The sequence below is a fragment of the Notothenia rossii genome (genome assembly GCF_949606895.1).
Source record: "Notothenia rossii genome assembly, chromosome: 10".
Classification (NCBI taxonomy): Eukaryota; Metazoa; Chordata; class Actinopteri; order Perciformes; family Nototheniidae; genus Notothenia; species Notothenia rossii.
The window spans coordinates 37,066,963-37,079,988 of NC_136908.1; the positions used below are offsets into that span (position 1 = coordinate 37,066,963).

Below are 13,026 nucleotides of genomic sequence, written 5' to 3' on the forward strand. Positions count from 1 at the left end.
CCACCATGCAGTTTCCATGATAACGACGGAGGCAGGGGGTCCCAGAGATGTCAAAGACGTACAGGATTTCCAAACATGAACCAAATGCCACTGACAGCCTGGTATCAACCACAACAATGAGGAAGCTTAGAGGACCAGACCATCAGGTGATGCATCTTCAGCACTAGAGTATTTAGAAAACCAGCTACATAGAGCCACGTATGTCACCACAGGAGGGAGAGGTTGAATGTTATTTAAAAGATAATGAGTAGAATATTGCATTTACACATAGAGCATCCACAGATTAGAAGTAGCAGAGTAGAACATTGAGCAGACTATTTGTGTAATTATGAGAAGGATACAGATTACAAGTGATGTTGTTCCCCCACACAGAAAACTATTGTGTCGACACAGCTAGTGAGGTCAAGACGATGGGCTTCCACCCAACATATGCAAGGGGCGGCGATACACCTGACGTGAAGCTGTCAGACCTGAAAACAGAAACTCGATTCTGCTGTGGTGAAGTCTGGCTACAAAGGGAGGTGTCCGACAGGGTCGCTTGTCTCAAACCAGTGAAGAAGTCAACAAGAACCCAGCTGAACTAGAGAGTGACTGTTAGTGGGAGAACAGTGACGGAGCGACAGAGACTGGCCCAACATTTTCCAGCCAGTACATAGATAGACCCCGTCAGAAGACCGGGGCTGTGTTTAAAGTGGAACTTCATTTTTTTCTTAGCCAGAAGTGCAGTTTTTAATCAAACAATTATGTGAATTATGGAGTCAGATTACATTTTTCTCATAAACACAATTTTATAATGGGTCTGAAGGATCTGTTTTAAGGCATGAGCTGCAGATTAAATAACATAACACAGATTGAGAGCTTGGAGGAAGAAGTTGTATGGTTTTTACAACAGTTTCAAGAATCAGTTTTTATTTATTTATTCTTGAGTAACTTCACTGATTTATAGTGTAGTGCGTAAGGCAATATCTCATTTTGAGTGAGGGGCACCAGCCCTTCATGCAGGTCACTCTCTGTGACAATAGTTCATATTTTCCCTCCAGTTTGGAGAAATATTATTTTATCATATGTTAGTTCAGCAGTATTAACCAATCCTCTAATCCTAGAATTATTGAGACGCATTAGCGGAACCAGGGGTATTGTTTTTCGCAGCAACGATGATGCATAATACCATGACAAAAGCCATGATTGAAACAAGTAAAATATTTTTTGTGCTAATGGCAGATTTTTTTGTGAATATGCATTTATACCATCAGAAAACCATACATCATACGATATTTTTGTACGCCTTATGGGTACATGGAGAAGTTATATTTATTTAATGCAACGTTATGGGTTTTACATGTCCTGTTCAGAATAGGGTAATCATTGCAATATTAATTGATCATGTTATGCTCAAAGGAGGGAGTGTCATGATTATACAGATATGTTGATTTCAGTGACGTTGTAGTTAATAAATAATAACATGTAGTCAACAATAGGTCTCATAACAACAAGAGGTATGCCAAAGTTTGGGCCTTCTCCAAGGAGGGAGTGGTCCAGTTTTAGATATTAGACAAATAGAAGTGGATGAATATGTCAGAACTCTGAGTAATATTATGCAAGTTTTGTCTACACAGGCTAGGAAAACTACAGAGATACCAGACGAGACTCCAGAAGAGACTCCTGTTCGGCCAGGTGAATGGGTGAGGGTGAAAGTTCACAAAAGACAGTGGGCTCATCCCCGGTGGACGGAAGCGTGAAAAGTTGTAACAAACTTCACACACGCTCCGGTTTAAAGGTAAAGAAAAAGGAGCAAATTGACACCACCTCACACATTGTCACCCTTCACTGGCAACTTCCAGAACATTATTGGGAGTAAGGACTGATTTGGCAGAGCTGGAACAAAACAATAAATAGAAATAAGATAAAGATAGAAACAGCTCAAAAGACAAATAGTCTATAGATTTTTATAGATTGTACATTAATGTGAAAACGTATTTTTTGTTTTACATCTGAAAAAGAGTCCAATTTTTTATGTTATTTTTGTACTCATTATTTAAATTCTGTAACGGACACAACCAGGGATAAAATAGAGATGATGACAAGAACAAAGCCAAACCAATTGTGGGGTCCCCTAGGGATAAGAGTCAGAATAGCATTGTTGATTGTGCTCATTACACTTGGCACCTTTCTGGTTGGAAGGGGAGTACAATATCAAGTAAAACATGGAACCATTAGTTCACTCATAGAGAATGCCCACATCACTAACAAGACTCCAGCTGTGTTTCAGAGACTTTCACTTATCCCCAGAGCCAAAAGATCAGCTGAGCAACAAGAGGAGGAGTTAGAAATACTCGGTCCCAAACAAGAGGCGGTTATAATCAAGATGATTCACCCCCCCTATATGCAGTTCTTGCATCAAATGATGAGATGGGTTTAAGTGATCGGGATATGTAAGTGATGGGGATTTACAGTTTAGGGGAATCTCTAAATACACTGAATCCATGTTTTAGTCTGTACCAGAAACACCCCCTGTTAAGCTATGAACAACCGACCGGTGACCTATCTGAGCACAATTATTGAAAATGATTGTTAGACACAGGCTACTAACCCACAAGTACAGCTTTGTATGTACAACTCTATGAACAAGATTCCCCAGCAGATTGTGGCGACATTGCACAGATATGTCCAGTCACAAGTTACTTATGTTCTAAATAACAGTGGGATTAAAGTGATGGAGAAAATATGGAGACGTTCTTTTATAGTGTGTGAAATATGTGGTGCTTGAAACATGTAGGTATTTAAATGTATAGAAGAAAATGGGTTCCTGAAAGAGTTAATTGGAGTAAACATGTTACAGTGGGTGAAAGCAATGTTTAGGGATATGGTAAAGTTATTAGTAGACATGAATTGTGTTTAGATGACATTTAACAACTAAGATAGATAGTAAGATTAGGAAAATAGAGTGGAAAAGGTTGGATTTATTTTACCTCAGTGTGTTAGAATTAACTATAGATAATGCGTCCCGAGATCTCTCTCTCTCTCCGCCTGTCAGAACGCTACGACCCCAACTTCCAAGCAGACAAAAGACCTCACCACGGAAGACTCCTCCTCCATCGAACAGACAGAGAAACAGAGCTGAACCATCTCCACCTGAGAAATCCAGAACTACAGGTGACATAAAAAGGCACACTCTCATCGGTCCCCCACAGGACATGAAGTTCCAAGCTGAGCCACAAGATTTGGGCACAAGAGCAGAGTGTGGGACATGAGAGCGGAATACGCCCTCCATGCAACCAGTAGAGACTGTAAAGGAGGAGATGAAATGCAAAGCAGATGGGACACTGAAAAGAGTTACAGCAGAAGGATCCAAGAGCAGATGGACTGAGGAGAAGGTGGACGGAGGAGAAGACAGGACGGAGGAGTTGGCATGGTCCGGCAGAACGTGAGGGGGTCGTGGCTTGACAACCAGAGGGGGAGAGAAGGAAAACGGGAGTGAGTTTACACATAAACACACTTATTCACCAACGAGAAATACGTAAAGAAAAATATTTATGAGCCATGAATTAATCAATTGGTGAATTTATAAAGAAAAAAAGAGGAAACTATTAGATAACCCTAAAAACGCACTGAGGGTAGAACATATTATTCAATCTTTTCATCATATGAACAAATTATTCTTTAAGAGTTTTTTATTCATGTGTGAATTTGAGGAAGATTTAATTTGTTACAGTATAGACCTACAGTTTAAAGGGATTGTTTTAGTAACCACTCTATAAAAGCAGACAAATCTTTATTTGTATGGAAAATGTTAAAGGTAGAGCTAGTACCAAGCCAAAGATAGTATTCCAATCTAGAGTATTGATTTCTCCTTTGTAGCATGGTTATTACCTCAGGAGGGAAGATTAAGGTGGAAATAACATTTGTTTTTCTTCCAAGATGTAGAGTTTTAAAAAGACACTGGGCAAAGAGAGATTGCACATTTTAATTTTAAAAAACTAATATAATTGGGAGTAATACATGCGGGCCTTGGATCACTCATTGTGATGGTGCATATTTTTTACAACAAATATCGTTCAGGGAGAAGGGGTCGCTCAACCCACCCTGCAGATGTTTTAAATTTTACTTGCAGCTTCACAGGGAGCGCACGGCACCAGAGTATGAGTTTTAAAAGACACCATTCAATCAGTGATGACCTGACATTTAGAGATGTTATTTAAAGGAGAAACATATCTGCCATAAGTGTAAATTCCTGAATTAAACTACAAACCATTAATGAAATGACTTCTGTTTTTAAAATCCTTGTTAAAGGAGGAAGTAATTATCACATGCTCGGGCACCAAAGGTTCCACACACTGTTAAAGGGGTTAGCATAGCTATTTAAGTAGACCATAATTGAAAATAAATTAGTATAATGAGTTATTGATATTCCACCGGTTCTCACACCATTTCAGGGACTTTATCACTGCATTAGAACAGACCACCCAAAGTTACTGATTAGGAACTTTTAAGTGATGAAATTCTACAACTGTTGTAACTGACCAAAATCTTCTCCCAGAAATGACTGTCTAGAATGCCGTACCCCAGAGTAGAACGTACAACGGCCCCTTCTAGAGAACATATTACTTTCATACCTTAAATGGTATGAAAGGAGGGAGGGTACATTTCTCATGAGGAGACAGTTACAAATGCTAGCAGAACAAGACGACCAACCCCCGTATACAGATGCTGATGACAATGATGAGTTAGTTTAAATGATATGGATGTTCGGAGATGAGATTGATCAATGAATGTCCAGCCGATGTGATTCTTTAATGATGAAATCATGTGAAGAAGTGAGCAAAATTAAAATGGAGTGAATCCATTTCAATTTACTTCATACTATTCCAAGATAGTATATTTTTATTATTCCAATTAATTTTACACTATTCTAAGATAGTCCATTTTATTTGACTTTATTATTTTATACTATTCTAATATGGTAGATTTCATGTTGTATAAATCATTGCTATTCTAAAATGGTTTGTTTCTTTTCACTTTTCAAAACAAGTGCCTTAACACTGAGCGTGGTATGAGAACAGTTTCTGTGAAAGGAGGGAGGAAGAAATGTTCTGATACCAAGCCATTGATGCTATTTTGAAGAATGATATTGATTGCAAACACTACAAGTTATACACAAGGGAAAACTTTTGTTTGAGCACAGGCACATAATTTATTTTGTATTTTTGTAAAGTTAAGCCTATTGAACCATTCCATTTTGATTGCATGTTTATAATATGAGATAAGTACTATCCAAAGTTCAGATGAAGAACTCATTGATTTCAGTATTATACACACCTTTTAGGTGTGTAAGGAGGGACTGTTAGAAATTAAAATCAATGTTTTGATGGGGAAATGTAGTTTAAACATGCCGTCAGTTTTAATGCAGTTTTACACTGAAAAACCAGAAATTCTTTTGCACAACCAGCTGTTAAGCTTTATTCTGAAACTCTTTCATCTCCGGTTGGCAGTTAGCATGTGGTACATTTACAATTTCCTAAATAGGTGAATTTAATAGCGAAATGATATGGAGTGGTGCAAACCGAAGCCTACTGATTTAACACTACAACTATAGATGTCGAGATACTACCATGCTGTATATTAAATGAAGGTACAGTTTATTTGAATACATTATTGTTTACAGACGAGAGTAGCATGTGACAACATCCGGAATGACCGGAAACCAAACCAGCCGAGAAGTATTTTTTAGAGTATTGATTACAGCGTTTAGAATGTGTTACATGAAAAGTGATGAAAGAGAATATGAGGAGAAAAGGCGTGTTAAGCATATATTGAATGTGAAAAGAACCAATCCTCTGTTTAAATGCAACAACGGACATTGGAGACGAGGCGAGCCGGCTGGCGGGGAGGAGCCAGCAGAGGATATATATAACAGCACCGGACGAGGGATCGGGACTCTTCTCTTCCCTAACGAGGAGCGGATCACAGCTGTTTGTCTGACTGAACAATATCATGCTTGTGACATACCCGCGCCTTTTTTAATTAAAGTACCCAATTGAACTTTCACAGAGACTCCATTTAGTCTCATTTTAAAGCTTCTCTCCTGGACGGGAGAATAACGAACACAGTTTACATTAGCTAGCGCAGCCTGGACGTGCAGCCGCACGTCCCGAAGAAACAGCCCCATCAGGTAGAAGTCGGGTTCTTCCCTACCTAGCAGGTCGTGCATCGTCTCCGGGGGGCGCACCGAGCCTCAGTCCGCGTGCCGGTGGCAGCCACGGACGTCTCCAAAAATCTCCGGCATAACGAGAAAAACAGCGCTTTTCGCCATGTTCGGGTCCGTCCCGGAAAATTCACGAGACGTTGTCAGGGTCACCAATGTAGCGCCGAGAGATAGGGAGTCGGAGGCGGTGCAATGAAGGTATGAAGCTGACTTTAATGAGCAGCAGACGTGTGTGTGTGTGTGTGTGTGTGTGTGTGTGTGTGTGTGTGTGTGTGTGTGTGTGTGTGTGTGTGTGTGTGTGTGTGTGTGTGTGTGTGTGTGTGTGTGTGTGTGTGTGTGTGTGTGTGTGTGTGTGTGGCAGGATGATTACCCATTCATTTTCTATGGCGGTCAAATCTGACAGAAAACATCAAGGGTGTTTCACTGTTGAACAAATCACTCAAAATGCAATGCAAGTGGTGATCATCAAGTGTATGTTCAGAGGCCTAGTGTGGAGGATAACATAAGGTATTGAGGCAATTGGATGAAAAACACAATATTTATAATTAAAATAAAAGTCATTCGGTCACTTTTGACCCGAAACGCAAGAGAAGGGTTAAGGCATTTGATTAAAATGTGGTGTGAGACTCACAGAAGTCTGGGACTGAAAGTTGGACTGTCACCAAAGTCACCTCTGAGACAAAATTAACTCATACCCGTGACTCTCAATAACAAGATTCTGGAAACTTCACATCACAAGGGGATCTAACATTTGGAAGATTGCTACGAAAAAAGACTGCTCATGTCCTTTGAACAATTAAAGAGGAAATATGACTTGTCCAACAAGACCTTCTTCTGTTATCTTCAGTTAAGATCCTTTCTTAGAGCCAACCTGGGCCCTGGGATAACGTTACCTGTGTTGACTGATGTGGATAAACTGCTTCATGAGGGAAATGTATACAAAGGTATTTCTAAAATGTACTCTTTACTGCTGAATGAGGGCCCAAAGCCAGGTTTACACAAATCTAAAGCGAGATGGGAGTCAGATCTGCATGTAGAAATTGATGAACAGCTCTGGTCAGATTTATATAAAGACAGTTTGTCAGCTACTATTAATGCCAGGTACAGACTGGTTCACTATAATTTCTTCCATCAACTGTACCTCACCCCACAGAAACTACATATATCCAAGCCCGAGCTGTCAGAGATGTGCTTCAGGTGTGGTATTGAGGTCAGCTCCTTCCTACACTGCACCTGGCTTTGCACAAAAGTGAGGCCCTTTAGGTACAATTTTTGTGACACGTTAACCAAGATCACAGGATCTACCTTCCCTTTAGATCCTGAGCTTTGCTTGCTGGACGATTTCGCAAGTCTCAATAGATCTTCAACTAAATCCCAAATTAAATGTATGCTTTATGTGTGGCTAGGAAATGCATAACACTAACATGGGAATCTGACTCTCCTCTCCTCATTGATAAATGGTCTTTAGAAATTAACAGTTGTATTCCTCTTGAAAAGATCACATATAGTCTTGGAAAAGGTATATAATCTGATTAACCAACAGGCCTCTGGATATACAGTAGCACTGTGTATGTGTAGTATCTTGTTTTGTTTTGATTTACGCACTGACTTTTGTTTGTCTTTTGTTTTGTTATTTGGGGGGAGGGGGGATGCTTTGCGTTTTTATGCTACATGTTTTTTTTTTTTATGTTTAATTGTTACATAAACCTGAAAATTATAAATAAAATATTACAAAAAAAAAACAGAACCCAATACCTATCAGAAAAGTTCAACAAAGGGCTCACAGGTAGAGCACACTTCATACCAACAGAAATAATATTTAATCTCATGTTTCCGTCACTGAGAGCACATAATGCTGCATGTGTTTGAGCACATAGGAGACAAACCGCCTCACTAAACCGGCATTTGAGATGATGATGATGAGTGTGTTTGTGGTGCGGGGGTATGATGCTGTTTCCGTGGTAACAGAGGAGAGCTGGGAAGTGGGCCTCTCTTAAGCCAGGAGGCAATACAGTGACGCAGAGGTTCTGGAAGGAGACATGGAGGATGTGGATGACGGACTTATTGTGCATGTTAGTGGTGTGAGAGAGAAGATGGTTTTATCTGCAGGGGGTTTCCTTTCTTTCAGTTTGAGCCCAGATGTTCTTAACAAGAAGCTTCATTAACTTCCTTAGAGGTGATCCAGGTATTAAATGTGAAACGTATAATTCCCTGGGTACTCTTTAAGTCTTAATTTAACACTTAAAGAGTCAATTTTTCAACACTGAGCCAGTGAACATATGGTCCCTTATCACAGAGTGTTCAATTAAGACTCCAGATTTGACTGTGTAGTAACATGGCACCGGGGAGGTTCCTCGGAGCTCCTCAGCCCGAGATCTGGATAACTTTTTCAAAAAGGGGTTGAAGGGAAATTGAAAAGAGAACACAGACAGGAGGTTCCTCGGGAAGACAGACAGAAAGACAGACTCATCTGGAAGGATGGTTTTAGATTTTTGAAAGGACAGCTTGTCTTGCGATAATGTGCTCCCTCATAATAAAAGTCTTAAACTCACACTCAAACAGACACACGCTTGCTAGAGCTATTAAAAGCTGCTGTTCAGAGAGCATGGTTACATTACAAACCATTTGAGCAATCTCAGTTCTCACTTATTGTAACTCACAGCAAATAAAGGAACAAAAACTTTTCTTTAGAAGAAAGACTATGATGACGTTATAGCAGATTGTTTTTATGGTTATTGTCAACAGCTGAAAGGTGTGTCAGACACATGAAAAGTCTTTAGAATAATATCATACTAACAAAATGTATATGATTCATATGGTTTCAGAGGTAACTGTCTTTAAGCTGCTGTTTTACATAAAACCAGACCAAAAAAACAAGAATTAAAGGGCAAAAGTGATCCTTAGTAAGCAGCTACATCTAGGCTGAGAATTGCCTGGACACACACACGCTTATTATAATTATTATTGTTGTTGTTTTCATCCCTCTACAGCAGTCACTCTTACTCCATCTAATTGCAAATTTCTAAATGGCGATATAACACAGAGTATATTTAAATAACACTAAAAGAATCAGTCTCAGTGATAATGAGGTCCAGCGGGGGTGCATGGGATAGAGCATGTCGAAGATGGTACAGAAAGAGAGAGAGCAGTACTGACACGAGGAAGTTTGAAGCTACTGAACACACGTCATAAATGCCAGCACGACATGGACAAATAATAGGAGACGCAGTCTAAGAATCAAATACAATATTATTATATTTCCCATAGCCTACCTTGTGCACCAGTTCCTCATCATATGTGGCGGGCGGGGGGGTCTTCGCCTGGATGTCGCAGCTCTCTCTGGACTCGAACCCGCTATCAGGATGGATCTCCGGGTAATCTGTGGTGTAGTGCGCAGAGATCGGCTCCATGGACTCCATCCGCTCCATCCTGTCCTCCGCGCGCTCTGCAGCCGAGCAGCTCGCGAGGGGGATAAGACTCTCCCTCTCTCTCTCCCCACCTCTCTCTCTTTCTCTTCTGAATCACTCTCTCTCATCACTTAACATTTAAAAGGCATGTCGTGATCACGGAATACAACAGAAAGGTGGGGGAGGTGGTGCTGCTGGAGAGAGGGTGAGGCTGAGGGAAGGAAAGGAAGTGAAGTTTGACAGGGAGGAGGGGGATGGGGAGAAGGACAATGAGAGGATGAGGAAGAGGAGGATGAAAAAGAGGAGGATGACGAGAATGAAGTGAGGAATTAGGAAAATGGAGGAGGGGAGGCTGAGGAGAGTGAGCATGTTTTGGTTTATCAAAAAGGCAGCATTTAAATTATAACAGAGTAGATATTTACATACACATCAGTAACACATCTAAAATAATACATATTCACAACCCTTGTTTTGTTACACTAAATCAGACATAACAAATGTGCAATTATTCATTATTACTGGGAGGCTGAGGATCCCGCAGCACTTTTCACAAAACAGACCAAGATCTTAGGTTGGCAATGATAACACATCTAAAATAATACATATTCACAACCCTTGTTTTGTTACACTAAATCAGACATAACAAATGTGCAATTATTCATTATTACTGGGAGGCTGAGGATCGGGTTGGCAGGACCCCCGGCCGAAGATCACTTTTCACAAAACAGACCAAGATCTTAGGTTGGCAATGATAGAAATGATGTCAGAGATCTGTTGTGCTTTATTATTTCGAAACAGTTTGGTTCAGTCTCCCTTAACTTCCACTAGAGTTTGCACAAGAGTCACTTTTCCTTTTACTCCAGCATGAGGGCAGTTTGAGTTGAGTAAACTCCCCCCCTCTTCTCTTCAGGGTGTTAATATTTATCCCCAGGTTAATTCTTATGTATACCATGTCTGTGTCTTAGTTTCCAACTTTTTGTGGGGAGTCCAAAGACGCTTTTCCTCTCAGTCAAAAGCGAATGAGAGTTTGTATGAAAGTTAAAGTATACAACAGATTCATGTAACAGCTCAGAAGGATTCCTGTGATGGCCCCCGAGCTGCTGACTGTCATTGTCTCTTCAGGTGAGCACAACACTTGATGCCTCTGCACTGTCAACATGTATACTTAATGTTTTAGGTGGAAAGTGAGGGAAAGCATGTTGCTTTAGTGTTACTTTTTTCTCATTGCTGATGTTTACACTTTGTTTTTTTAACCATTATATCAGTAATATGAGTAGAAGTAGATATATCTCACTAGATATTTTATATCTTTGATTTGAGTATTTTTAAATTAAATTAAATGTAATATGTTTCTTAATGCTCTTAATGTCTTTCATTTTTGTAAAGGACTTCGTCTTGTGTTGAAAGGTGCTATATATACCTTGCCTTGCCTGGCCTTGCCTGGCCTTGCAAAAGCCAAATAACTACCACCTGACCGGGGCGCTGCAGAAGCTGCCCTCTTATGAAATTGTTCGTAAGAAGGACCGGCAGAGACGTATTCACGTTCTGATTTCACAGCGATTCAACCTCAGCGGGTGAGCTCACATAGGAGTATGTCAGGTCCTCTCTGAGCTAGTTTCTCTGCAAACTTGTTGTAATTCCCTCAGTACAGACGACAGCAACGAGTTTTTAATTTACTGGCAGGATTTATTTGGTTCATCCAGACCGTGAAAACTGTCATCAAAAAACATAATACACAAATACAATAATCACTAGTCAACATAATAACAAAACATACAGTAATATCCCAACATTGTCCTGGTAATGTCGTCACTTTCAATTAGGCTACTGTATACACAATACACTTTGGTTACATATAATTCAACAAAACACAAAGACCAATCTAACTAAGCCCAACATGTGTTAGCCCTTAGCTGTATTAGCCCTTAGCTGTATAAAAACAATTTAATACAAACAAGAACAGAAAACGCACACAAAAAACGTCAGCAAAATATACCTTAGTAGCTGCATTGCATGAGGAAAATTGTGTAGCTTGGTATTACTCTGTACGATTGTTTATCTTGATGCTAAGAGCTATTTTGCAGATGCATCAGCACTGAAAAACATGTACTAAATCAGCGGACTTTTCGGATGAGTGTTACGCTAAAGTATGTCCTGACGGAAACAGGCGATATAAAAACAAAGGTTCCGCCTTAGAGAACTTTGGTTCCTACCAAAATAAATAACTCAGAAATACTGCGCTGACTGACACAGAGGCAGTTACACTCCCACCAAAACATATCACATGTATATGATTTTCTTCAACTATTGAGAGACAACATACTGCGTAGAAAAGATAAACAAAAAAAACTAAACTTCAGTCCTTGGATTCCCAGAGAACGATCACCATGACTGCACCTGTAGGGAGACAGATAGAGAGAGAGAGGGGAGGAAAAGAAAGAGAGAGGCCGGAGTCTTCAGTCTGCTTCCATCAGCGTCACCGTCTTATGGATGGGCCTTTCCAGGTGGACAGGTTTGGAGATACGCTTTCCTTTCTCATCAAGGGTTGAGTCGCTGATGAGCAACTTGAGTCTTCGCACCTTCCCATCCTTTCCTGGGTACACTTCGATAACCTTTGCCATCCTCCACTGGTTACGTGGTGTAGTATCATCTTGCAGGAGTACAACATCGCCGACCTTTGCATTCCTGCGATCTTTGGTCCACTTCTGTCTCTGTTGGAGGCTCAGGAGGTACTCCTTCTTCCATCTTGTCCAGAAGTGGTTGGATAAGAATTGAACTCGACGCCATCTCTTGCGTAGGTATAGATCTTCCTTGACGAACTTCCCAGGAGGTGGAGCGAGTATCGTGGACTTCATGGTCAAAATGTGGTTTGGTGTCAGGGGCTCTGAACTGGATGAATCATTCAGACAATCAGTGGTCAGAGGTCTACTGTTCACTATTGCCATGACTTCATACAGGAACGTTCTTAGAGAGGAGCAGTCAAGCTGCGTAGCTGACTGTTCTAGAATGGACGTCAAGACACTTCTTATTGTGCGAATTTGTCTTTCCCAGACGCCACCCATATGACTTGAAGCTGGGGTGTTCATGATGAACTCACATCCAAGCTGCTTGAGCTCTTCCTGATCCATTTCTTTCAATGCTTCAGCAAACTCTCGTCTTGCTCCGACGAAGTTTGTTCCTTGATCACTTCTTATCTGACGTACATTTCCACGAATGGCGATGAATGAACGCAGTGCGTTAATGAAGGCATCCGTGGTCATGTCGTCAAGCATCTCAACGTGAACCGCTCTGGAACACATGCAGGTAAGTAACAATCCATAACGCTTTAGCTCTTTCCTTCCTTCCTTTACGTAGAATGGTCCAAAACAGTCCATACCGCAGTAGGTGAATGGAGGAGCTGTTTCCATTCTGTCCTCT

At 40.6% G+C, this 13,026-nt stretch overlaps 1 protein-coding gene across 1 annotated transcript in view; it reads right to left on the bottom strand.

Moving 5' to 3' along the window:
• The window catches only part of LOC307022365 (ras-related protein Rab-37-like), a 104,312-nt gene extending 94,552 nt beyond the window's left edge, over positions 1-9,760 (bottom strand). The window contains exon 1 of the mRNA XM_079655151.1: positions 9,475-9,760. Within this exon, the coding sequence (XP_079511277.1) occupies positions 9,475-9,630 (156 nt within the window). The 5' untranslated portion in view covers positions 9,631-9,760. The remainder of the gene's footprint in view (positions 1-9,474) is intronic.
• Between the last annotated feature and the right edge of the window lie 3,266 nt (positions 9,761-13,026).